General features: G+C 39.8%; 1 protein-coding gene across 6 annotated transcripts; it reads left to right on the plus strand.

Annotated features, from left to right (window-relative positions):
• Positions 1-1,386: 1,386 nt before the first annotated feature.
• LOC135495236 (pyruvate dehydrogenase phosphatase regulatory subunit, mitochondrial-like) lies at positions 1,387-27,776 on the plus strand. 6 transcript variants are annotated; one of them, XM_064783690.1, is made up of 17 exons: positions 1,387-1,462; positions 5,193-5,536; positions 6,142-6,272; positions 7,575-7,656; positions 8,411-8,574; positions 9,205-9,326; positions 12,516-12,636; positions 13,186-13,338; positions 13,654-13,778; positions 14,453-14,645; positions 15,571-15,732; positions 21,542-21,693; positions 22,046-22,194; positions 22,812-23,022; positions 23,463-23,552; positions 23,827-24,006; positions 24,871-27,776. In XM_064783690.1, exons 2-17 carry the CDS (start codon positions 5,265-5,267, stop codon positions 25,273-25,275), a joined length of 2,712 nt encoding a protein of 903 aa, XP_064639760.1. In that variant the 5' UTR covers positions 1,387-1,462; positions 5,193-5,264; the 3' UTR covers positions 25,276-27,776. The 6 variants fall into 6 exon arrangements, with proteins under 6 accessions (XP_064639760.1, XP_064639758.1, XP_064639759.1 ...); XM_064783688.1 differs by having other exon boundaries at positions 1,396-1,466; XM_064783689.1 differs by lacking the exon at positions 1,387-1,462 and adding an exon at positions 4,968-5,087.
• Positions 27,777-27,851: the final 75 nt, after the last annotated feature.

A 27,851-nucleotide genomic window follows, 5' to 3' on the forward strand; every position in this document is an offset into this window, starting at 1 on the left:
CCCTTCTGCCTAAATAGGGCTGCTACCTGACTGTGCTCTTGAAGATAGGCACAACCTGACTTCGGAGACAGCATCAGGACCCTTTTGCCCTTGGTAGAGCTTGATGTGCTCTTGAAGACAGGCCCAATCGGGGACCACTGATGCACCATCAGGACCCTTGTGCCTTTGGTAGAGCTTTTACCTTGATGTGCTCTTGAGGACAGCAACAACCTGACCACAGAGACGGTATCAGGACCCTTCTGCCGTGGGCAGAGCTTCTCCCTGACTGTGCTCTTGAAGACAGGTACAACCTGAACACTGAGGCACCAGCAGGACCCTTCTGCCGTGGGTGGAGCTTCTATCTGACTGTGCTCTTGAAGACAGGTACAACCTGAACAATGAGGCACCATCAGGACCCTTCTGTCTCTGGTGGAGCTTATGACTGTGTTCTTGGAGACAGGTACAAATTGACCACTGCAGAGACATCATCAGAACCCTTCTGCCTCTGGTAGAGTTTCAATCTGACTGTGCTCCTTAAAACGGATCCAATCTGACTACTGAGATATCATGAAGGCCCTTCTGCTGTGGGTAGTGTTCTCTCTGCTTCTGGTGAGGCTTTTACCCAACAGCCCTTACGAAAAAGATTTCAGATTTACCATGCTCACCATGGTAAATATTTCTGACCGTCCCAATTTACCATGTTGAAGTGCTGTCAGTTTACCATGGTGAATTGTGGATTTACCATGGTGAAATTGAGACGTACACATTTTCGTAGGTGTAAACGTATAAACGGGTCACCCTTACGAAAAAGATCTCAAATATTCACCATGGTAAAATCTGAAATTACAATGGTGAATTCGGGCATTCACCATGGTGAAGTCAGAGTTTACCATGCCCACCATGGTGATTGCAGATTTTACCATGCTCACCATGGTCAAATATTTCACCGTCCCAATTCACCATTGTGAAGTGCTGTTAGCTTACCATGGTAAATTGTGGATTCACCATGGTGACAATCAGACACATTTTTCTTAAGAGGGGGGGGGGGGGGGACACGAACATACAAAGAAGAGATATCAAAAATGCTTTATCTGGCAGAGGACAGAGGTGCTCTTAATAAAGGAGGAATCTAAATCTACAATATCCAAAGTACCGCCTACCGGTATATTGTCTTAGTTTTAGGGATATTGAGTGATTGGGGTGAACCCTACAACGTGATGATTTTTTATCATTCCATGCAATCTATTTCATCATTACGCCACCATGGCCACAGGCACGTGAAAATAAGACATCAATAGTCCCCCAATCGACTGACAAACACACACCCACTGACAACACCCGCGTGTGCGCTTTCGCAGCCGAAGACAAGATTCAGCACGGTCGATGTGGAATTGGTTATTGTTGAAATTCAAATAAAAAATAAAAGAATATTGGAAAAAAAGAAGAGGATCCTGTTCGTTTTAATTCCATAAACAACGACATAGTAGGTTAATATCCCAATGTTTTTTTAACGTATTCTGATATAAGCTTATTTGCAGCCTAAATCCCCGAATTAATGAAGCTTTGTGTTTTACTGCTAAATTATATTTTTGATTTATGAAGAACATCTAGTGCAAGGTTGTGGCGTACGGGGTGTCCCGGAAGAAATGCAGTCAGCGGTGCACAGCCAGTCGGTCACTGAGCATCCAATACTTGACTTGCCAAACTCAGAAATGCAGCGCCACTCGCGGACAAAGAAAGAACAACTCGACATTTTTTTCACCGGTTTTCGCTGCGCATGCGTACCAGCCATCCGGAAACTAATAGGCTAATGGCGGCGGGTCCACCTAATGCGCGTCCGGAACTCTGTTTGCGCGTCCGGAGCGCGTCCGTAAGAGAAAGTGCGCGTCCGGAACAATTTCCTTTGTAAATATGAACCTATTGTTGCATTAGATGGCTTAAATAGCATTTTAATTCCATGTAGAGAAAATAAAATTGAAAAAAATATTTTTGGTGACTTTGTATTTTACAATTTTCAGCAAGGTGGTTAATTACTAATGCCATACTCATATCCCAACTTCCTTACGCGCCTTCTCCTGTTGTGGTTGTCTGAGTCGGTATGAGTTTGTCTGGGATTTGATGGCTGTGTAACACCCAAATCACCCCGCTGAAAATTGTAAAATACAAAGTCACCAAGCATGCCAAGGAGATTTTTTCCAATTTTATTTTCTCTACATGGAATTAAAATGCTATTTAAGCCATCAAATGCAACATTAGGTTCATATTTACAAAGGAAATTGTTCCGGACGCGCACTTTCTCTTCCGGACGCGCTCCGGACGCACAAATTGTTCCGGACGCGCATTAGGTAGACCGATGGCGGCAATCTGAACTTGTTTTGTGTAAGTTTTTGAGAGTTCAAAAAGTTCTTTAAGGCTAATGATTTAAGATAATTTAGCAATCTGATAACTATTACGTGTTAAGAAACAGACGTACCACAGTTATAACCAGTTTACCTGTGTGAATTTGCTTTCACTGCGTGTAGAACAGTTGTTTTTCTCGTCCGTCGCCGCGAAAGATGACGGCTGGTACGCATGCGCAGCGAAAACCGGTGAAAAAAATGTCGAGTTGTTCTATCTTTGTCCGCGAGTGGCGCTGCATTTCTGAGTTTGGCAAGTGAAGTATTTCAATACAGCCGTTGCACTGACGTCACGCAACTTTGTAATCTTGTTGCAAATATGGTGACAGAGATCACCAAATGTACACCGCAGTACCTTCCATTCTTTTATTTTACGCGTGTTGTCAGTGGGGGAGTGTTTGTCAGTCAGTCGATTCGGGGGGGGGGGGGGGGATTGAGCTCTTATTTCAACGTGCCTGTGACACATACATTACAATTCACTGTCTATTCTTACTTTTCGGCAGTCATTTTCCCTTTTAAGCCTTGACCCTAACTTATCCAAACCTACAACCATAGCCCTTACCCTTAACACCAACCCTAACCCTTCCCTAACACTAATCCTAACCCCCTAATCACCTTTGTCAGTTGTTGTAGTGAAACTGACCATATACATGTAGGCTCTAGGAAAATTCGTCCCCGGAAAACTCGTCCCCGGAAAATTCGTCCCCTAGGAAAATTCGTCCCCGGAAAATTCGTCCCCGAGGAAAATTCGTCCCCGGATAATTCGTCCCCGAGGAAAATTCGTCCCTGGAGAATTCGTCCCCGAGGATAATTCGTCCCTGGAAAATTCGTCCCCGAGGAAAATTTCATCCCCGGAAAATATGTCCACTAGGATAATTCATCCCTGGGAAATTCGTCCTCAAAGACAATTTGTCCCCGGAAAATTAAACAAAAGTTGAAAGTTTCTGACATTAGTTTCTAGTAATAACTACTACTTACTACTTTCGACTTTTCTCATTCATTATATCTCTCTTTACTACCCTACTAGCTAGTTACCTACTCCACTCTTTTCATAGTAGGTAGAGGTAGGCAGGCGAAATAATTTTTTTTTTCGAATAAGTATTTTTACTGGTCAGAATGAAAGAAAAGCTCTAAATTCTTCAATAAAATATTTCGCCTGCCTACTTCCACCTACTATAAAAATAGTGGGGTAGGTAACTGGCTAGTATGGTAGTAAAGAGAGATGTTACACTGAATGATAAAAATCGAAAGTATTAGTTATTACTACAGTCCATTCGACAAGACTTAAGAGTCTTAGAAAGTAAAGTCAGAAACTTTCAACTTTGTAAAATATTCTGGGGACGAATTATCCTCGGGGACGAACTTTCCAGGGACGAATTATCCTCGGGGACAAATTTTCCGGGGAAGAATTATCCTCGGGGACGAATTATCCTCGGGGACGAATTTTCCGGGGACAAATTTGCGGGGACGAATTTTCCGGGGACGAATTATCCGGGGACGAATTTTCCTGTAACCATACATGTATGGTGCTGCTCCCCAATTTCGAGTCATCCCCAATTTTGCGAAAACCCGTTTTTTCCCGTTTTCTCGCGCGTCACTTCGTTTCCAGAGAAGAAATTTTCTGATTTTTGATTTTCATTTCGTTCCGCAAAGAAAGCGCCCAAAATGCGTCCTAAACAGGCAAGCAATTCTCTAATTACGTTCAAAACACTGGGTCAATACCTAGGATCATGCACACGACACAGAAACACAACAATCAGTCGCGCATGCGCAATACCCGCGAAAATGGGGGAGCCGCTTCGGATTTGTTTTGGTCTGCATCGATCTTTCAGTGAGCGATTTCAAGATTAATTCACGCTTAAAACATCCACGCAGCACCCCAGATATTTCGTTATTGATCTCAAATTTCGTAATAAATAAGCTTTTGCGTGTATGGAATCGCTGGAAGCTAGTAAATCTGCACTTAGTGATAAGACCCGCGAAAACTGGCTCCTACATGATACATTTAAATGGTCAGTAAAAACTTGTTGTGTTTGTCACCTCTCTTTAGAGTTTAAAATTAGATTGTGTCTATCAATCAGCCAATCACAGTTCAGTAACTTTTAGTTACAACATAGTACTACTTATAAAGGGCACCCGTGGCGTAAATCAAATAAATTTGCGTGTGGTTGGTATGATGTACTGATCCCCCAGGCCCAGCCATTCTTTCTACATGTACTTTCACTAACTTTGTAATTTTTCTGGTAAAAAATACATGTCCAGAGACTTGTGACATCCTTTGTACAAACCCTTCTGTAGAAAAAACCCTCCGCCTCCAGCCCTGAAAGCTGCACATTTGGCCAGACTTGGATCAATAAACATTTCAGTCTTCTTATGCCCAAATTTATTAACTGTGAAAAGATTGCTTTATTTGACCCGGACTTGCACTGATAGACAATGAGCAAACAACCACACTGTATCGACATCAGCCTTGTCCTGGTTTAAAGAATTAAACCCCAATTCAATAGCCTAGTTCAATATCATGATAATAATGTTTTGGGTCATATCACTTTAGAGATGAGCCTATCATTTTGGAATTCAAAGCTGGTCGGAGGTTATGTATATTCAACCACTGCCCTTCTAAAAGATAGTATATGCAGGTGCATGCAGGATTGAAGGAAAACTGGTGGAAACAGAAAAAGGACATCTTTTGCTTCTACTGGAATTTTGTTGGTATTTTACAGTTTTGTACCGAGATAGAATGAAGTATAATATACACTATTTGTTTGCTTCTGTCTATTTATAAAATTGTCTGCATGCTATTGATATCTCTTACAGGTTTTCAGCCAAATTTACGTGCCATTTCCCACCAAGTGACATCATGATATAAAAACCAGATAGGAAAGAAATATGATTCGCCTTGGAGGGTTCCGGCACCTAACGAAGGTTTTGAACCAAACCTTAGGTGGCCGTTGGCAACATCATCTCCTTCGAACAAGTGGTTTACAGTCTCCAACTCTGAGGAAGTATGGTACGGAAATTGAGCCATCTAGCGGCACGAGAGGGCGGGTCCCTTCCCAAGCTCAAATCGTGGTCTGCGGTGGCGGAGTCGTGGGATGTTCTGTGGCATATCACTTGGCTTTGGAAGGATGGAAAGATGTTATCATCTTGGAACAGGGGAGGTGAGATGAGATATATATTTCTTTGTCATATACGTTAATATTTTCTTTTCTTAGGGCAAAATCATGTTGTTGCCTTCATCTCATCTGCTGCTTTAGCCTTCAACAAACAATAATATTGTAATTTCCACTCACTTTGAAGAGAATCCTAAGTAACCTTATCAGAATCAACTGGTGCTATATTTTTAAAAAGTGCTTGATTTCAGAGCAAAATTCATGAACACATGAGCCTACATGTATGACTTGGATAGGTACAAAATTATTTTCCATAATCTTTGTCCATGTACATGAGACATGTACGTGGTATTATTGTTGTCTAATTCGAAACAAATCTTTTGTATGAATTAAGGTGCACCAAAACTCCATTTTGCCATGCTGGACGCCTGCCGAAGTGGATGCTTTAGTTAAACAGTAGGCTAGCATTTTGTCAAGGGCACTCCAAGCATGAATTTTAGTGCAATGTAGGACAAGGTGAATTGGATGGTCATGTCACTATTGTTTTAACTTAACTTTAGTGATATCAAATTACGAAAGGTTGAGATTGCCAGTTCATCTGTTAAAGGGAAAAAAATTGGTGCAAATTCTGAGTGTGAAAATTTCTCTTTAAGTATCTCCTGTGGGACAACATGGCACGCTGCAGCGCTCTTGGGGCAAATGAGAGCCACAGGTATAGAGAGCCACATTTCCAAATATAGCTTGGAGCTCTATAACAGACTGGAAAAAGAAGGATATGCCATGGGTTAGTAGTAGTACTCAATGTTTTTTCATTAGATTGTTTGACCTTGAGGTCAGGTTTCCAAGGCTGACCTAAAGAGAGTTATCTACTTGATTGAATGTCAAGTAGGTCCCAATCTGTTAAAAAAGTACTTCATTCGAAAATCTCAAGTGCTTTCAACCGGGTGTTCGTAATCTGGTGAAGGTCGCTCTTCAACTTTTAACGACAACATTTAAAAGTGTTTTGCATTATAAATCAAGACTCCCAATTCCACCACACAATAAGGCGTTGTCACTCAAGGCAACATCTCAAAGTCTTTGCCAAAAAAAGTTATCTACCTGAATGTCAAGTAGGCCCCAATCTGTTATGCAATTAAACAGTACTTCATTCGGAAATCTCAAGTACTTTCAACCGGGTGTTCGTAATCTGGTGAAGGTCACTCTTCAACTTTTAACGACAACATTTAAAAGTGTTTGGCATTATAAATCAAGACTCCCAATTCCACCACACAATAAGGCGTTGTCACTCAAGGCAACATCTCAAAGTCTTTGCCAAAAAAAGTTATCTACCTGAATGTCAAGTAGGCCCCAATCTGTTATGCAATTAAACAGTACTTCATTCGGAAATCTCAAGTACTTTCAACCGGGTGTTTGTAATCTGGTGAAGGTCGCTCTTCAACTTTTAACAACAACATTTAAAACTGTTTGGCATTATAAATCAAGACTCCGAAGTCCACCACACAATAAGGCGTTGTCACTCAAGGCAACATCTCAAAGTCTTTGCCAAAAAAAGTTAACTACTTGAATGTCAAGTAGGCCCCAATCTGTTATGCAATTAAACAGTACTTCATTCGGAAATCTCAAGTACTTTCATTCGGGTGTTTGTAATCTGGTGAAGGTCGCTCTTCAACTTTTAACAACAATATTTACAAGTGTTTGGCATTATATTCAAGTCTCTGAAGTCCACCACACAATAAGGCGTTGTCACTCAAGGCAACATCTAGAAAGTCTTTGCCAAAAAATTTCCAGCCAGGAACCACCAGTTCAGGCTTTTTCTACTGTTTACCCTTACACTGCCGAGTGATTTTAATTTGTGATAACTTTTAGTAGAGTTTTTCTCCAAATGATAACTTGAACGTATGATGAGTTCTAGAGTCCATTTCTCAATCAATTCCCGAGCAACTGACGTCAGACGCGTGTCATTTATTCTAAAGGTGATTTATGGCATACGCTGATGCCAATAAATCAGTATCTGTCTTTTGCTCTCGAGTGCCTACTTTGCCAGAGTGGGTCACATTTCATCTTAACGTTTCTCTTCCTGTTACAGGTATCAAACAGTGCGGTAGTCTAAATGTTGCTAGAACTAAGGACCGTATGGTATACAATGCACGAAACCAAGCAAAAGCTGCGTTAGTATAAATTTCACGATCGTTAATACCTGTTCTGTGTTTCTGGGATTTCTTCAGCTATCACATAATATTTGAATTTAGTGTAGCAATCACAAATTTCAAACCATCATAGAAAATTGTAGTACATAAGCCGCATTTCCAACAAGAAACTCTGTGAGTATCGACATTATTTGTCGCAGAAGTTGTTGTAAAAATATCATGAATTGACAAATTGTCAAATCCCTTTATCGGGTCAGCCTCTGATGATTTCGATGTCACGCAGTGAGTGACATAATGTCGGAAACATCAAAGGCTAACGAAAGCCCATATTAAGTTGCCCATTTTGTTTTTCCACAGTAGCGCTTCACCAGTAGGGAGGCACTGGTCATGTACGAGGCGAAATTGTTGTGATATATCTTCAGGAATTTTATTCATTTTCTCCAATCATTTCAAAATAGTCCAAGGCCTGGAGATTAGAGCACTACATGCTCTTCATCCTTGATTTAAGGAATTGATACCGAACTGGAGGTATTGGCTGTCTGACCAAACCGCGAGGGTGGAGCTAAAATGTTGACCAAAACTGAGGCGTAGCCGAGGTTTTGGCCAATATTTTATAATGCTTCCACATTTTGCACCAACCCAAGCGGTTTGGGTTGTCTCACCCAAACCTCTGTGGTGAAAACGAGGCAATATACATTATCCATTATGAAAAAGAAATATTCTCACTTTGTTTTGGAATATCCAACCTAAACTACTTCCTTGCCTCCTATTTCAGTACCTTAGGGATAGAAACACATGTTGTCACTCCTCGGGAGATAAAGGAAATGGTTCCTCTTATCAAGGAAGATGATTTAGAGGGTGGTCTTTACATACCTGGTGACGGTGCTGGCAGTGCAACTGACATTTGTATGTCACTCAGCCGTGTTGCCAAGGAAAATGGTAAGGAAATGTCTACTGTTTGTAATTACACCATAACTTTCAAATGCTAAATTTTTTAGCGGGCTTTTCATTTGTGCGAATTTTGAAATTGGGTCTAGTTTCGCAAGATAAAAATTGCGAAAACAAATAATTTGGTTTGGAAACTGCAGAACAATACTATCATGTCTATCGAATCAAAACATGTGTGCAACCCAGCTGTGAGAATTTGTTACCCAGTTTCTTGACACAACCCTTTAAGTCATAAGCGGGGACTTTTGGACGTGTAGGCTTATAATTGTTGTGTTGGTTTGCTGTAAGGAATAAGAACCATAAGGCCAGGCAGTTCAGATCCTTTACTTGACTCTTCTGGCTGGCCACCGACCTCATGCATACTAGAAGGATGAGTACTCTGTTCTGTTCAAGGAAAGTTGTTCAGTGGAACCTCTCTTAGCGGACATTCTCTCCATTTAGGATACCCTCTCTAAGGACACCCTCTTCATATAGGACACTGGTTTTGGTCCAAAATTGGTTGTTTCCCTGCAATTTGACCTCTCTAATCAGGACACTTCTCTCTTAAGGACAACACTTGTCAGTCCTGAGGGTGTACTTAATAGAGAGGTCCTTCTGGACATGAGAAGTTTTCTTTTTCAGGTGTAAAAATATTTGAAAACTGTCAAGTTGAGCGAGTGTTGAGTGAGGATGGGAGAGTTTCGGGTGTGGATACAAATAGGGGACGTGTGACCTGTGATTACTTCGTAAATTGTTCTGGCCAGGTAAGTTATAGATGCTGTGAAATCTTCTTGAAATATTTTGCGATTGGTCTTGATGCAGAGGATTTCTTCGCCAAGGTGGCTGGGAAATCTTCTTGACTCTGGAAAATACTGGAAGCAAGAATTAAGTTATTGGCACATAGACACATTACTGAACCAAACAATTGCACACGCTTAATACTGTAAAATATTTCGAATGTTGTTCAAAAGCAAAACGAATGTGGTGTAGATATTTGCGTTGCACAGTCAATGCATTACTTTTATGGCAAAGGCCCATATCTGCGCCCAGATGCCTTATGTGTTGTTCATGATGATGATGATGATGATGATGATGATGATGATGATGATGATGATTGTATTGAAGTATTACTCGGTACACCTACAGTTCAGTATGGCAACCGACACGCATGGGTAAATGAAGCTTCTACCAATTGTTGGGTTGATTCAAAGTCCTCAGATGAGTGTTGACAGTATATAACATGTGACATTATGATTCCTTTATTCCTTGTATCAAATAACTGATAGGTTGTCTGTTATTTGTTCCATGCTGCCAGTGGGCAAGGTGTCTTGGGAAAGTGAACACTTCCCCACCTGTCTCTATTCCACTACATCCCTGTCAACTGCAATGCATTATCACAAGACCACTGGACCCTCTGGTTGACCCCATGATGCCAGGTTTGTTCTTGAATGAAAAGGGAGCATGCTGTACACTCCTGATCCTATTGATATCAACACCTTCTTCATTCAATATCTCCCAAACTAGTGTGCACACCAATTCCAATGCGGTTATCAGAAATCTTGTTTTCTAGTTATACATTATGGCAGGAATGCGAATATGTTATCAGCCAATTAAAAAACCCTTACAAAAAAACTTCTTTATTTCAAACTTTTTTGACAGTACACAAAATTCTAAGAATACTGACAAAAAATCATCAAAATCAAATGAGTAAAAATGAAGATAGAGCTATTTAACTTTTTGTTAAATTAAAAGTTTCACTGCCAAAAGCATGTTTTTCTCGTAAATACAAAATTGCGTACAATATCCTGAAAACTGCATTGGAATTGGTGTGCTAGTTTGGGTGATATTGCATGAAGTAGGTGTTGATATTAATATGATCAGTACATTGCTGTATCTGTCGCCTGCTATTCTGTTGTTGCAATGCCTTGTACTTTGTCTTTGATAAGCCCCCCAGGGGCTCTTACGGCTTATGGCATAAAAAGACTGTAATGAAAAAAGCATATATACCGAGAACCTTCCCAAATCGTTCCACACTTACTTGAGAGGATACAAAAATTTCGGCACTTAAAATCAAATTGTGAAAGAAATATGCGGTTGATCAACTAAAGAAAACTGTAGGCATTTAGATCTTAATGCTTAACGCATCGCGCTATTAGTACAATGTTGATCAAAAATACTTCATTGATAAGAAAAACGCGCCCAAAACGCAAAAAAGTTAAAAACTTTCCGAGCTGTCCACTATTTTGGACATACTCAACTCTACATGCATAAGACCAGAATCCAATATATCCATGACGTCGTTATGCCCCTGCTTAAATTAGCTGCCATTTTCACCGAAACATTGGCTTCCCAACATGGACACCGACGCTGGCAGAGAGAATATGCTTGAATATCATAAAGTATCGTCACTGTGCGAGTTTGGGGAATGCAGTGCACTGGGCAGCTCTAAATTGCAGAATGGACTACAGGAACGAAAGCCAACTCTTTGTTCTTTTTCCAATCCACTGAAACTAGCCAGATTCCAAAGCAAACTGACATTGACAATGATATACGATTAAAATTTGTTACAAAACATTAGACACTAAGATTTCCACACTTGTTATCACATCATCTATTTTTTATCAATTTTTCTGCAGATAACACCATAATTGGCTTGTTTGGTTTACTTTAGATTGCACTTAATTGACCAATTAATTTGCGGAGGGCAGAGATTGATGAAACAGTTTCTCATGTGATTACTTTCATATCGGAAGTAATTCTTGTCGAAGGATCATTGCAGGACTCCAAATTGAAATTTTCCCCAGTCTCTCAGGCAATGATATACTGAGCATAGTGTTACCCACTGCACCAATAAATAATGGAGGTAAAATTGTCTGCATGTCAGAGGCATAAAGCCGGAAGGGGGCTCACTAAGTCTGTGACGTTACATATTAGAGTTTGATTCTGAAAATCAAAAAGAAATAGATTTACCAGAGAATATCACTCGTAATGTTGGTAAAAATGTGAGAAAATATCCCCAATTCAGCATGTTCCAGATAAATCCCCTTAGTGGTGGAGGTCTGAAACAAAATGGCTGAGTTGTGGGGTCAGCCTTTGATGTTTTCAACATCACGCTGGCCATGACATTGAAATGAACAGAGGCTGACCCCTTAACTGGTCATTCCACCACAAGAGGCTCTCATCTGGCAAGAGGTGCATTGGCAAGTAACCAAAGTGGCATGCCAAAAACATCCCGCTTAGGAGGAAAAATGCCCTCTGGAAAATAACTCTGTGAAGTGCAGAGCAAACCCCAAAAAGAGTAAGATTAAGAATGCACAACCGATATGCAATAAAAAAACCTGACTGTATGACCAGACTCATGCATTGCTGAGTGTTTATTTCTAGATGTTTTCCTTATAGTTTCCTGTGTTGTTCATCATCAATTGATTTTATTGTTTGGGTTGGATTTTTAGCTCATCCAGATCTCGCATCCATGTGCCATCTGTTGTCTGTCACCCTTCCTTTAGCAGAGCACGTTTTGTAGCCGCTGGGGCTGTTGATCTGAAACTTTGTGCATATGAACACCTTGATCAGATGACCTCAAACACAAAGTTTTGGTCTGATCTGATTCTTGGCTTGGCCACCAGGGGGCCTAAACTGAAAACAAAAAGTATGATATCTCCCTGATCTCTTTCAATGAAATGTTTGGGTACTCCTAGCAAGAATAAATCACATATTCAACAGCTTTTTGTATTTGATGTACATGTACTTTCCATGGTCAAAGAGATCAGATGGCATGAAATGGCCATGACTATTGATCCTATATTTAATACAAATGGACCCCAAGGTCAGGTGTCTTGATTTTCTATTTTAGCTACTTTTCAAGTTCACCGAGGTCAAACCCTGTCATTTCTGCATAGGTGGCGCTTTTGTGTGTTAGAGAGTAGTCTGCAGCATTATTTTGTTGTTTACAGTGGGGCCGTGAGATTGGAGAGCTGAGCACACCACCAGTGAAAGTGCCCCTACATTCTTGTGAACATTACTATCTTGTAACTAAGCCTACTGACAAACTAAGGGTTGACCCTATGATGCCTGGTAAGTTGCGAGTAGTGCCAAGTGGACACATTTCAAGACCTTTCTGTTTGTATTCCGTCTGCCTGTTGGTGTAGCTTGCTTTTAACATGTTTAAGATTTTCCAAATTCGTTGCTGTTTTATATCTATTCAGTTATTGACTTAAGATTTCATTAAAGTGGAAGTTTTGATAATTTTTCATTACAAATACTTTTCAAAGTTACATTGTGATCGGCTACAGTTCTGCAATCATCTTTAATTGAAATCCCTTTTTAACAACGACTTTATTAAAACTTGATACCACCTTTGTTTTAACCTGTGACAGATGATCGTCTTGAACCCTTCTTACAATGTCTGATGGCTATTTTAGGGGCCGAATTTTGAAGTGATGTCAAAATGTCTTTTGATCTTGCCTCAATTGGCACCGAAACAGTGAACTGAAAGTCACCATGGTAGAATATGTTTTTGAAAACATCACTCTGCTTTGAAAGTAGCAAGACTATTTGTTTACACCCTGTATAAAGAAATGTGTTGCCCCATCGTGTGATAAAATATAGTCGTCTCCTTTCCAGTGATAAGAGACTACGATGGTTATGTGTATTTCCGTGAGTGGAGTGGAGGTATACTAGCGGGAGGGTTTGAGCCTCAAGCTAAGCCTGTGTTCCACGATGGCATTCCTCCAAAGTTTGAGTTCCAGCTATTACCAGAGGATTGGGATCATTTTCGTAGGTATCCGAATCAACAAAAGAAAATGTACTTTGGAGACTCATTGTAATATTACCAGAAACATATAGCGTGCATAACTATGTCTATTTCAATCACATCGGGCAGCTATTCTTGAAGTGTCTCTTCATTCAGAAATCCAAGGCCAGTGCTTACTTCATAGGTGGTATCCAAGCCACTTGGTCTTAGCTTAACCACCACACCATGGCCGCGGTGAACTTCCTCCTAACGTGATTTGAACCGAAAGTCTTCTTTGTTTTTGGCGCCCCCATTTATGTATAGAGTTTTTAAAAATTCTGATTTCTAATTGTCTACAGAAATTCTCCTTGAAAATATGCTCTTGCGGATGCCAGGATTGGCTGAAGCGGAAATCCGACAACTTCTCAACGGTCCGGAATCCTTCACAGCAGACGGACGATGGATTATTGGAGAGGCTCCGGAGGTAAACAAAATTGGGTGGCACTTGGTGGGACTAACTGGTGCCGTTTATTATTTGAGATAAATCGAAAGGCATTGACATGTAAAGCATATGCAGTAAAGACAGAGGAGGTTGACGTGTATTATTATTTGCTGAAGGAAATATCAGGCTTCTCCTCCTGCTTAAGGCTTTTGCTACCGTACCCGGTATTTACCGGGTCCGTACATTTCGTACAATTGGCCCGCATGAATCCGTACTGCTGAATTTTCCACGAGTTTTTTCAATCACTACAGTCCCTTTGGTTGGTCACACCTTTAGTTGGCAGCACTTCACACGATTCAGTGATGACCTCGTTCCTAAGATTGGGTAATGCCGGCTATTTTACAATGAAACTTTTCCTGAGCCAAGTTTGGATCCTGGCCGCCCAGTCTTTACCGGGTGCGGGAGAGTGGTACTATACACTGCCAAAAGACTGCAGTAGAGAAAGAGTAAATGACTTTAAAGGTTTTTAGGACAAGATAGAATTTGGAAAATGTAAAATCGCCAGAAAAAGCCGACCATTTGGACCAAGGTTTGCTTTCCAAAGACTTGTCATCTCAGTAAATTTTGACCATTCTTATTTGCTTTGGTATTGGTCTGCGTCTCGAAGATGTCCAAACAATTGATATTATCATCAAATGCCAATGTAAATGTTTCAGATCGAGAATTATTTTGTGGCAGCAGGCATGTGTTCGTCTGGTATTGTTGGTGCTGGAGGGATTGGGAAAATCCTTGCCGAGTGGTTGACTCATGGTGATTGTTCGAAAGATGCCTGGCCGGTTGACATTCGCCGGTTTGTCGGCATACATAACAACAAGAAATTCTTAAGGGATCGGGTCAGGGAAACACTCAGTAAGTATTTGCCTTGGCTTTGAGGAAAATGAGTACCTGCTCTCAGAAAAATGTCTCACCACTTTCGGAAATTAGAGAATGATTATACAGCTCTGAAGAAAAATTTGTTTCGCTGTTGTGAACTCACTATTAATCGGCAAAAAATCTACAAAAGTTGGGTTTCCACTTTTCTACCCAGCTTACTGTGATGTCTTTAATTCCTGAGAGATCTGTCCAACAGAATATTACATGAGTGTTTAATAGATGTTGGATACATGGCACCTCAAGCAATCATCAGATTTGATAGAAAAGAAAGTGCATTCTACCAAACTAGCTATTTTCTTCTGGAAAGATAAATGAAGTATTCATTCTGGTGTGCTGCAAGGCACAAGGCTGTTAAGGTTAAGAATTCTCTGTGATCTCAAATTAGAAAGGGTTTTTGTGATCATATGCTTATTATTTCAGGCCTCTCAATTGCATGGTTTTCACACCGTTTAATGGTGGAAGAGGGCACCACATGTCACCATATTAACCAAAAAATACGAATAAAAGGAGAAAAATAATTTTTTTAGGGGTAATTGACCCCCCTGAAGCCTTTTCTGCACCTCAAGTTGCACAATACTGCTACTAAATGCCATGAATTAATGCCTGAAACACCCACATGTGTCATTTTCTTGTAGAGGCAGAGGATCAGACAATTGCATTTTGTTACGTCGATACATTTGAATTACCCCACAGTTGGCTTTCGTCATTGGCGAGAAGTCGTGACTGCGTTACCTCAAAACTTACGTCTTCCATGACACATTCACGCCATGAGATATTTTTGGTCGAAAATGAGAAATATTGCCTTTATAATCAACTTTTTCATGGTATTTCTGGTGGTATGTGATGAATATAATATTGCACATTAAGAAACAATATTCATGATATCCTCATTTCTTCCCAGAAGGTGTTGGAAGCATCGCATACCCTCGAGGAAATGACTTCCATTCTTGCCGGAAGCTCCGTACATCGCCACTCTACACACGCCTTGCGGCTTCTGGTGCCTGGTTCGGAGGGAAAAATGGTTTTGAAAGAGCAATGTATTTTCGCAATGTTGAAAACCAAGGTAGCCCGTTGTGGCACTGATACTTGATATAAAGATAGCATTTTGTTGGACTGAGACACCAGGCAATTAAAAAGTAAACTCATGGTAATCTTGATGGATGGTGTATTCTAGTCTGCTTAACTTGCATGTAGGTTTCATCCAGGTCATCTGGTTTCCTCCTACCAGATGTTTCCCAATCTTCCAATGATATTGACATTGCTTAGCATCTGTGTTTCATCCAAGGTGACTGGTTTCCTCCTACAGAACATTTACTGATAATAGATAATATTGACAGTGCTAATCCTGGTTTTAAAAAGCTTACCTCACGACATCATAGAATTCCAAAATGATGATCTGATTTAGATTCTTCTCTTGGGAATCCCAGAGAAGGTGAATATTCTTCATCCTACCAACAAAGTTATTTAGCAAATACTCAACAGAGCTTTCGAGAAACATGACCTTCAAACCCAAGCTGCAGAACAGCCTTGTCAATCCAAATTCATGAATGACTCAATCCAAGACTTGAAAAGCCTAAGAGAATAGAGCATTCGGACCTAATTTTCTTGGTTTGTTGCACTCAAACATAAGATTTGACATTTTGGCATAACGTGGTTGCGTAAGTAAAAAGTATGTGCCATAATACGAAATGTATTCGAATTATTTCTGAATTTATACTCGAAATACAGATTGAATTAGAATTTCTACTTCTAAATGATTGGTATAATATTGGCTGAAGTTGAATTCAAATTCCAAATTCAATTGTGCACTGTCGTAAGACTAAGGACTGTCAATGGCACTGTTGTAAGACCTTGTAAATACAGTATCAAAGGGGTACGCCGTTCGTAATTACTTGTGGTCCAGTTAAATAGAAATCCACTAATACACAATGCCGTAGTGCAGTTATTGTGAATAAAAATTTGTTTAAACTTGGTATTCATAGTATTTGTATATCAGTCTACACAACGGCAATGTTGAAATTTATATAAGTATATATTTTCGCAATTGGACATTTTCAAATTTTACAAATTCAAATTTTTTAAAGAACGGCATAGGCCTTTAAGATCTGCTCCTTGATTTTAGTTTAAGAATCCTATCTGCATGTACAGTTATTTCAGCAGTGGCGGATCCAAATGCTTGGGAAGGGGGGGGGACAGTCCAACCCACAGATGACCGATGGTGCGATGGAGTTGTAAGTGCCAACTAAGCTTTTTCCAGGCATCTGTGGGTCGAAATAAAAAGTAGTTCTTTGGTTCTTCAGAGTTGCACTGTTGAAAAGGGGTTTGACACCCCTCATGCGCCACCCCCTTAATCCGCCACCCCTTCAATCAGCCACCCCCTTAAATCCGCCACTGTCTTTAGAAGCTAGCATATTTCACTCACTTTCCTTTCAGGGTTTTCAGTGTGACCCCACCTTGCTTCAGCTTTTTCAGTTGAAGTCAGTTGAAGAGCAAAAAAAACCTTTGGCTGTACCTTCACTTTCATACCCTGTTGTTTTTTTATCCGCCTACTTTAAAAATGCGTTGTGAATTGCAGGTAAGGCCACACCAATTCAGTTGTTAGTTTAATGGATTTCCCTCATGCATAAAAATCTTAAAACCAATAATTTGTTATTCCACCCTCATGACCCAAACTGTGCATTCTTCAAATAAAATCATTTTTGCATGAGGTGATCTATTAGAATATAAAAACAAAATGCAGATTTGGACAACAAAGACAGACTGAAATGTAAGAATTTTTCAACGAAATAGAAGCGAATGCAATTGGAGAAAAATGAGGTCTTGAATTCTGCTTTTCAAAACCGTAACAATTCCTAATATGCTGTTTTCATGAGGAATGGTGAATGTGCACCAGCAAAATACCAACAGAAAAAGGTTTTATTTTTATTTTCCCCTTATCATCCACCTTTTCATGACAAAACATCCGTTAAACTAGCAATTAAATTAGTGTGGCCTGAGGAGAGGAAAAACATGCAGGTTGAAAAAAAAGCCTCCAAATAGTTTCAATGATGGTTTCTTGCCTTATGACTTGACTAATTATTTTCTATCGTGGACTTGCTTCAACAGGTTTCCGGACCTCTGTAGACCCAGAGAAACAGTTTGCCACTTGTCGAAAATTACGGACTTCACCGCTGTATACGAGTCTAGAAAGAGCTGGAGGAGTCTTCAGTCAGGCAAATGGCTTTGAACGAAATCTCTACTTTATTGGTAAAATCACTAAAAGTTTCAAATTTGTCTGGTAGCGAAATTAGCTTCAATGAGATGTTCATAAAAATTTGGTTATCGGTTCTACATATATGTTTTGTGATATCTTGTCAACGTGAATCAAACTATTGAGTGCAAGATCAGCCAGTGGCTGTCCACAAAAAAATGAATAATTTAGTATGACCAAGAATGAATAAGGATTTGTCTTTATTCATTCTTGGTATGATGAATGAAAGAATTTTTCTGTTGGATATCAGTGTCGCCATCTATATATCTGACAGGAAGGCTTAAACAAGAAAGCTTAATGAATTTTTAAAGGCAAATTTTGATCTGCTGCTGCCCGCTTGAATGGGTAAACAGTAAGCTTTTGTTCTGAGGTTGCTAGGCAAATGGTGGTTATGGATTAACATAAGTTTTTGAGAGAGAAATGTTGTCTTTAAAGGTGACCTGAAGTGCTTTTATTAAAATTTTAATTTGGGGTATAAATTACTGGGCATAACACATAACACCCAAGTGTGAAAAGTGCATAAAAATTAAACTACTCATCTTTAAGCTTCAAACATTCCAGGTGGTGCAGGAAGAACAAATTGATGATGTACATTCTGCTGTACTGAAATAAAGTTTTGATAGTTTCATGCTTATATTTTAATTACCTTGTCACAGGTATGAGCTTTTAGGGAACAGGTAAATGTACAATCTTAAAATATAGGCATGGAACTATAAAAAACTTAATTTCAGTACAGCACAATCTACATCAGTTTGTCCTTCCTGCACCACCTGGAATGTTTGAATTTTCTACCTGCCATAACCTGAAGATGGGTAGTTCGATATTTATGAGGTTTTCACCTCTGTGTTTGTGTTCTTATGCCTTATCATTTTTTCCCTAAGGTAAAAACTGTTGCAGGTGACCTTTAAGTCTGGCAATGATGCCCCAGTAGCACTACATTGAAGTTGGTTTCGGCTTGTTCATGTTAAGCCAGTACTTTAAAAGACTTTGAAGCAGCACCACAAATTGGCAGACGTTGGAACGAAATTTCCAGATTTTTGTATCTTGTAGCAAAATCATGATTGCCGTATATAGCAAACAGCAAAATCAGGTGTGCGCATACGTGGCCGGATACAAAATCTTGAAAATTTTGTCCAACTTCCGTCAAACGTGACGCTGATTCGAAGTCCATGAAGGAGTATTGGTTGTTGTGATGGAATTTAAAATTTTGTATGTCCTCTGCTAAGGTTTTCACACCGTTCATTGACAGAAGTCTTCACAATATTTAATAATTTACTATTCAGGATTTGTGAGGAGTTTTCAAAATGTTTCCACTAACAATCACACGTTTTGCTTTAGCACAGTTGCTGCTTTTTTGCATCCATCTTCTCCAATATTTACTATTAAAGATTGATGAGGAGTTCTTTCAGTGTTTCTGCTAACAATTGCCTCTTTTGCTTTCGCACAGTGGCTGCTTTCTTGCATCCATCTTCTCCAGTCTAATACGCCTACCACTCTAGTTCAGAAATTCCTCTAACATATAACTTATTCCTCTAAACTAATTTTGCCGGTGTCTCTGTCTACAAAATGGTATCTTCATATGCATGTACTGTTAAAGGGGTACGCCGTTCGTAATTACTTGTGGTCCAGTCAAATAGAAATCCACTAATACACAATGCCGTAGTGCAGTTATTATGAATACAAATTTGTTGAAGCTTTGTATTCATAGTATTTGTATATCAGTCTACACAACGGCAATGTTGAAATTTATATTAAGTACGTATTTCCTTAATTGGACATTTTTAAATTCAATTACAAATTCAAAATTTTTAACGAACGGTGTAGGCCTTTAAATCACTGATTATTATGGTCACCATAACAAAACTCCTTCTGCTAAGTTGAGTTTAAATTTTAGAATGTAAATGACATTTACCTCATTACTAGGCTTAGTCTGATTTGAATTGAAAACAATTACAGTGGGAAAATTTTGAATACCAAAGTTCAAGAATAGATGGTGTATCGGTTCATCCCCATTTCGCCTACACCCATTTCGCCTACACCCATTTCGCCTACAAAATTTACCCATTTCGCCTACTCACCATTTCGCCTACTCACCATTTCGCCTACACCCATTTCGCCTATTCACCATTTCGCATATTATCCATTTCGCCTACTCACCATTTCGCCTACTCACCATTTCGCCAACACCCATTTCGCCTATTTACCATTTCGCCTATTACCCATTTCGCCTACATCATTTCAAATGTTTTATAATATATAATGTTTATTCGTACAAAACTAGTACAGATTGTTGTGCATAGTGCAGATTAACTTGTCTTTGAACCTTAAGTGCATTACAAAAACGTATCTTATGTATTATTAAATAGTGCAAAGGAAGTCTATAATTTGTCCTAACTCTTCCTTTGATAAGAGACAATGACCGGAATCCCTCAATTTTAGTACCTCTTTGCTGTGCGATTCTAAATGATTCAGTGTTCTCATCAACTCCATTTACAATTGAATATGAGTAATTTATGCGGACAGCGTCATATTTACAAAAACCATATTTCCGACTGATTTTGATAAAGTTTTTACTCAGGTACGACGCGCTTCCCTCCAGTAACAAGTTCTTACATAACATTAAGTAAATGTTATCTGATTTGAATATATGTTCGATGTATCTCAATGTCCTCCTTTCCAAAAGTGTCTCCATGATAGTGACTTCAAATTCAAAAGATGTTTCAGCCTTCTAGTCTAATTTGAAATGTCTATTGGTGCCAGAATTTTGTAATGCTTTTAGAAAGATGCAGTTTATCCAACTAAATACCAACTAAATACTATCAGACGAACTGAGTAGGGCCATGAGTAGGGTCAAGAGCTTGATAATCTGACATCGATGAAAATGGCTTTCATATGGATGCATTTTGTGTATTGTAAGAACACTTGCCAGCATTGAGTTACGTTAAGTGTTAGTTTGAGCAAAACATCACAAAGAAACACACTCAGTGTATAATAATCAATTATGCATGTTTATTGGCTAGATTAATTGGTTTACTACTAATTGGTTTAATGTTAATTATTAAATTACAAAGTGATTACAAAGTGATTTAGCTGAATATACAGGTATCTCTTCCTCACAGCTTTCATAAATAGTTCAAGTATTAAACATTGCATATAATAGGATTCACTTGCATTTGTTTTTAAGGAATTCATTAAGTTTGATTTATTGTCTCAGCCTGAAGTGAACTCAGTTATAGGTGAACACAGTGGTGAGTAGGCGAAATGCTGAGTAGGCGAAATGGTAAGTAGGCGAAATGGTGAGTAGGCGAAATGGTGAATAGGCGAAGTGGGTGTAGGCGAAATGGTGAGTAGGCGAAATGGGTGTAGGCGAAATGGGGGTAGGCGAAATGGGGGTAGGCGAAATGGGTAATAGGCGAAATGGGTGTAGGCGAAATGGGTGTAGGCGAAATGGGGATACACCGAATAGATCTGATCTATACTTGCAACGACATTACTTCCAACGAATAATTAATTTAGGATAAGCGTTATGAAAATTCTGATTTCACAAAGGCAGAAGAAATTAATTTTGCTCAATTCCTACAGTAGTTTGAACCTCATGAAGAATTTTTCGTTTTCCATCTAGATGAATCAGTTATAGGTGAATCAAAAGCTGTACCAGAGAACTTGACTTTCTATAAACCGGGCTGGTTTGAGAATGTGGAAGCAGAGTTTTGGGCATGTAGGGAAGGAGTCTGCCTCATCGACATGTCCTCATTCACAAAGTTTGAATTGAAGGTAAGTTTCTATCTGCCATGAACTTAAATTTCTACAAACTGGGGTGGTTTGAGATGGTGGAATCGTAATAACCTTGGGGATACGGATTCTTTTCATTTTGTTTAGTGTCCTGTGAGCCGAAAACGACTGGCCATTTTTCTATGGATGACACTTTAATAAATAAACAATATAAATGTATGATATAAATATACTTGGACTGCAGGGAAAGTCAAGCTGACGAATGCAGTGAATGCTCATGGACATAAGACCTCTGAAAACCTGAGAAATTGTTAATTGGAGAATATCCTGGAAGTGTTATGTCATGGTTTACGCTACTACCCTGCTTTATCATTTCCCGTACGATACTTTGCAGTCTGGTGGCCGAGAAGTTGTGGACGCCCTCCAATATATCTGCGCCAACGAGGTAGACCAGCAAATAGGAACAGTCATCCACACGGGCATGCTGAACAAGAGAGGAGGCTATGAAAACGACTGCAGTCTGGTCCGAATGGGTGAGAGCAGGTGAGACAGATGACATGAGAGGCTTGGATCAGATGGAATAGTCATCAGATTGTCCATTGTCATACTTTTATCATTTGTTCACAGAGTCCACAGGAAATTGTTCATTTGAAATCTAAAATGACTTTGTCCAGGTCCAGATGTTGTCAACCAGAACATTTTTGCGGCCAATATAATTTTGTGGTCGAACCTGGTCGGGGGAAAGAACAAGTGGAGTTCTGCAAAATGCATGCACGTTGATTTTAAAATTTTGCTGAATGGTTTATAGCAGCCTGCTGCATCATGACCTCTACTCTGGCTCATAATCAGGAGGCTGTGGGTTCGATTCTCGGCTGTTTCGTCTTTGTGTCCTTGAGCAAGGCACTAAACCCTACTAGCTTCTCTCCACCCAGGAGTAAATGGGTACCAAGCTGGCAGAGATGGCAGACTATGAATGTTAGTCGAGAGCACTGTATAGCTGTAGCTCGGACCTGTGATACTCCCAGAGAGTAGAGCTTGAATCATGAATGTACTGGCCAATATAGCTAGGGGTAATAATGTGAAGTGCTTAGAGCGACTGAAACCAGTTGGATTTAGCACTATACAAGTCTCATAGTAATATTAATTATTACTTTTTAAAGCTATTTTATGATCGCACCAACCACTCTCCAGACGAGAAGCTTCCACTGGCTCCAAAAGCACCTGCCCAAGAAGGATCGGTCAGTTCTCTTGAGTGATGTGACATCCATGTACACCTGTTTGAATGTGATTGGACCGAAAGCGCAAGAACTACTTGAGGAGCTCACGGACACCTCCATGGAGAAGTCCCACTTTCAGTCCATGACATGCAAGGTAAGAGGACAGAGATTGTCTCGCCAAGACAGAGGAGCTCTCATTTAGCTGAAAATATATCCGCTACTACCGAAAGAAAGCTTTAACCTTGCAGTCTTGGTGAAATGATCTATATCAACAGTGAAGGATCAGTTTCTCTGACAAAACGACTCCCGCTGATCTTTATGAGAAATCCCCCATGGATAATCCAAAAAGAAACTTTTCCAGTGGTGAGAGACCAAAGGCTGAGTTGGCACTTGCAGCAGTGCTGGCCTGATTTCATAATAACTCGAGTGATCTTGGTAGCCATGACATATTCCACTGGAATTTGAATAACCTCCCAGATGTGTGAACCATCAATTTTTGATTTGTTGTTCTTCTTAATAACATATCTTAGACTAGGACAACCAGTTGACATTTCTCACAGTTCAATTTATTGTCGGTGATTTCTTCTCCAACAGGAAATCAACCTTGGCAATGCGAGCGGCATCAGAGCTTTGAGGCTAACACACACTGGGGAAGATGGATTTGTCTTGTATATCCCATCAGAGGTAAGGGTTGTATCTGAAGCTTTTGCAGAACTTTCTGGTTGCTCCGGTAAAAGGCAGGTTAGCCCTTTATTCAGATTCTCTACTACAATAATTTCAAATTGTCATGATTATGAAAACAATCAGATTTCTTTCTTCTCGGATGCCCCGATTGTCTTGGGTGTGCGATGTCTTGCTTGTCAAGTTCTCAACCCCATCAGCTGGCCAATTCTCTGTGTGTTCGTTTCACCACCTACATACAAATAATGATATAAATATTTCACCGTCTTTCTTCTAGTATGCTCTTCATGTGTATGACTCCCTGATGACCCGGGGTCGAGACTATGGTATACGCAATGCAGGCTACTACGCCCTCCGGGCACTGAGGATAGAGAAGTTCTTTGCCTACTGGGGCCTGGACATCAATCCTGATACTACACCGTTTGAAGTTGGAAGGGATTTCCGGGTGAAGTTCGATGTAAGTTGGGCTCTGGATGACAAGACGATTGTGGCTCGAATATGTCGCCTGTTGGTTGAATTGCAATCACTGGTCATGTTTTCATGGCTCCGCTGTAGTTCACGGTGGCCAAAATTCCTCATTTGCCCTGCACTTAAGCAATCTCGCAAGCCCATTCGTACTTCACTCACAAGATTGAGACTCAATTAGTGCTTCACAAGAGTGATGCGACAGCAATAATTGTAAATCATTTACACCCAACGCATCAAGTTCACAGCTTTCAAAATTTACAGATATATGAAAGTTTGCCTTTCCGAGTATAATTTACAGTCACTTGTCCAAATATCCCCATCTATCTCGGTCATGACATGCCTGAACTCAGTCATGACATGCCTGAACTAGGTCATGACCTCCCTGAACTGATTACTACCACATGAGTAATAATGATTGTGTGCCTAACCCAGAGAGATAAGTTCTGACTTTTACTTGATAGCCTTTGGCATTTGGAATGTCAAGGACACTTGCAATGAGGTTGATATGATATGCATTCAAAAATATCTTTACCGTTAAAGGGGGACTATAGGCAGGAGGAGAGGGGCTAATTTGGTCATCTATGTTACTAATTTGGTCATCTATGTTACTAATTTGGTCATCTATGTTACTAATTTGGTCATCTATGTTACTAGAAGGGCCCTTGGTCATGTCAGACTGAGCAGTAAATATACCCCTCGTACAAGCGTGAATCATTTCGACCTACTGTGAGATGTGAGAGACCCCTATTGGTGGCTTTGTGTAACTTGATCTTGCCTGCCTAGCTGCTGCCTATAATATAATATAACAATATTATTGTCCCTTTAAAAAAATATTGCCAATTGGCTTTTTCAGAAAGGGGACTTCATTGGAAGGGAAGCTCTACTGAAAGAGAAAGAAGAAGGCATCAGAGGGCGCTTGGTGCACTTCACTGTTGAGGATCATGACACTGACAACGACCCCTGGAGCTGGGGAGGAGAACCAATCTACCGTAATGGAAAATTTGCCGGATTTACTACGTCTAGTTGCTTCGGCTACACAATGAATCGGCTAATTTGCCTCGGTTTGGTGCGAGATTATGACGAACACACTAAAGAGAAGAAGGTGATAAAGAACTGGCATGATTGGGTGATGAAAAGCGGACAATTCGAAATCGACATCAATGGAAAGCGATTTCCTGCCAAACCGTCAATCTATCCACCAAAGTTACAATCCCTCACTTCAGGTCATGGCTACGTACCTAAGTCAAAGTCTATGTAAATTTCTCTGAAGTGTTGGTAAACATACCTATATGTAAGATTGCCAAGCCATCATGAACAATCCATTTTGTTTCGAGACATATGTTGAGGGTTTTATGCAGAAACATTTTCAAAGTGTGCTCTGCCCACATGTTGTTGTGATAAGTGACTAAAGTTCATGTTAAAGCTGAAATCTGAAACAGCACAGCACAACCCATACAAGTTCAATTGAAACAAGTAGGTCGAAGTAATGGGACTTTTCAAATGAAATGTTTTCCCTATCCCACCCCACTCTGGACGTTACTCATTTTGGGATTAAGTGCACTGTGCACCCTTCTGCCCTTCAAGGCTTCTAATAACATCTCCTTCCTCGACTCTAAGCTAACAATAATGCTGTGAAGGAGTTTGTGACGTCTCCCACTCAGTTTTGAGTATTATTTGTATGCAATATTTAGCCTTCATAATGAACTTTCAGAGGCTAAAATAGACTTGTTGAGACTGATTAGCCAGGTGTTTCGTGTGTACAATGTGATTTGGAAGTCAAAAACCAAAAGAGAAAAATTTTGAAGAAAAACACAAGTTGCTTATATCAGTTGGAAAACCCAGAGTCTCTCAAAATATGGGTGCAGAAATCAAAGACTGATTTCGTTTAGCTTTGTCATTTGACAATATTGCAGTTATTATGAAAAACAGTTATATTAATCAGGGATTTCTAACTTCTCATCAACTCGGCCCATTGCTGTATGTCTCTGATGCAGATATAATGCTGCGAAAGATGTGTGATGACTTTAACTCACTTTTTGGACAGATTATATGCAATATCGATAAAAATAATAAGGGCAATTGCGGGGCAAAAAAGACTTACGTAATATTATTTATACTCAGTTGCCGTGTGTTGGTGGTGGAAATGTGATTGGGACGTCAAAACAAAAAAGAATTTGAAAATAATAGTTTTTGCACCAAGCTATAGGAGGCAGCGGCCTAGCAGTTTTCTGGTAACTCCCTGGTTAGCTTGGTTCCCCGACAGGCTGCTTATCGAGTAGTTGGAAACCCCTGATCTTATTTCTAAAAATAACCATCCATAGGATTCTAGCAAAAATATATAATTGCCTGTACGGGTAGTATTGTCAACAGCTATTATCGTTAGATGTTGAGATATCTAGCGATGATGCTGCTTAATTTATTAGTAATAATTTATGACTTGCGACAAATGTGATATGCCATCTTTGCTAGTGTAACTCAAATTCTGCCCCATACTCGGCGAAAGGGCCTCAGGTTTGGGCTCTTCATTTCCGGGCTTATTTTAGCTCCACTCTCCCAGTGTAGGACATCACATCGTCTGACCCCATCAGGTGATGCCCTTTTACCCAGTCCGTAAGACAGTATGCTGGTTTAAAAATTGCAATTGCATTGCACTATTACTTGCACCAAAAATATATAAGCCCGCCAACTTGCCCCATACATGTATTCATTTTTGCTTGCACATTCTTATTTGGCACCAGTTATGAGTTTCACTGCCACAGTGTTTTTCTGGTGCGATTCAACCCTCGTCAAAGAATGAAAAGAAATACAATCATAAAATTGTTAAGGCAAGTGCCATCATCACAGAACCCACTGAAAGTTGCGGGTTAAGCCAGGCGGTATCGAGATACAATTGAACCTGGTTACGATTCCGGCAAGTTTATTGTGGTTCGTATCGTGACTTATATTCAATTGGCTACAGTGAATCTTACGTTTTAGTATGAGGTTTGTTGCTTGCACGATGTAGGGATTGATGTCATGCTTTGAAGCCAACCATAGTATAAAGGTCTTGAATTTCAACTCATTTAAATAATTGCTCTGTACACTCAGGGACTGGGGGGTCAAAATCATGGTTGCCAGGTGACTTATGGGCACAGTAAGAGACGTGGGCATGATTTGACTTAATAATTAAAAATATGCTTTAGACAAGCATGAATGGTATCTTTTGTGTGTAGGCCTGCTGTGAAGTATAGAGACACCTATCAAAGACTACATGTGGCCCACCAGGCTCCTGCCTACAGCTGCCATTTTAAATTCAATTGTCTTGGTTGAGCAAAGACAAGAGATCACCTGAAAAAAAAGGGGAGGTGGGATAAATAAGTCAGATGAAATTGTAGATAATGTGTTTGTGATATACAAGAATGGTTATGCTTTTGATTTCCCATGCATGCGGAAAAGTTTGTTTCCCAATAATTGTCCCTAACAAAGGAAATTGTATTAGAGATTATTGTTGTTACAGGGTTATCGATACGCTTAACTGAAGGTACACTTAGGTTGCAATTTCACAACACAGCAAATAAAATCACTGCAAATATTTCAAGGATTAAAGATTGGTTCCGATTTGTGAAAGTACCTGTTCTCTTGCATGACCTTTGCATGTATCTGGACTACTGGTTGTACATAGTCAGTCATTTGATTGCCTAGCGAATAGCAACATAATCATATAAATTCTGTAAAAAATTGTTAAGATTATGCAAAATAAAGTAATTATATAGTCATGAACTCAGTTGTTAGTTTAGGTTATTTGTTATCAAGAAGTACTCCGATATGATGGTAACATATAACTCCAGATGTGGT

The sequence above is a fragment of the Lineus longissimus genome, chromosome 11 (assembly GCF_910592395.1).
Source record: "Lineus longissimus chromosome 11, tnLinLong1.2, whole genome shotgun sequence".
NCBI lineage: Eukaryota > Metazoa > Nemertea > Pilidiophora > Heteronemertea > Lineidae > Lineus > Lineus longissimus.

What these genes read in the sequence shown, in the direction of transcription:
- LOC135495236 (XM_064783690.1), top strand. Translation starts at nt 5,265, where the DNA reads ATGATTCGCCTTGGAGGGTTCCGGCACCTAACGAAGGTTTTGAACCAA. An exon ending in ATCATCTTGGAACAGGGGAG is followed by an intron (nt 5,537 to 6,141) that starts GTGAGATGAGAT and finishes TTTCTCTTTAAG; the next exon opens with TATCTCCTGTGGGACAACAT. An exon ending in CGAAACCAAGCAAAAGCTGC is followed by an intron (nt 7,657 to 8,410) that starts GTTAGTATAAAT and finishes CTCCTATTTCAG; the next exon opens with TACCTTAGGGATAGAAACAC.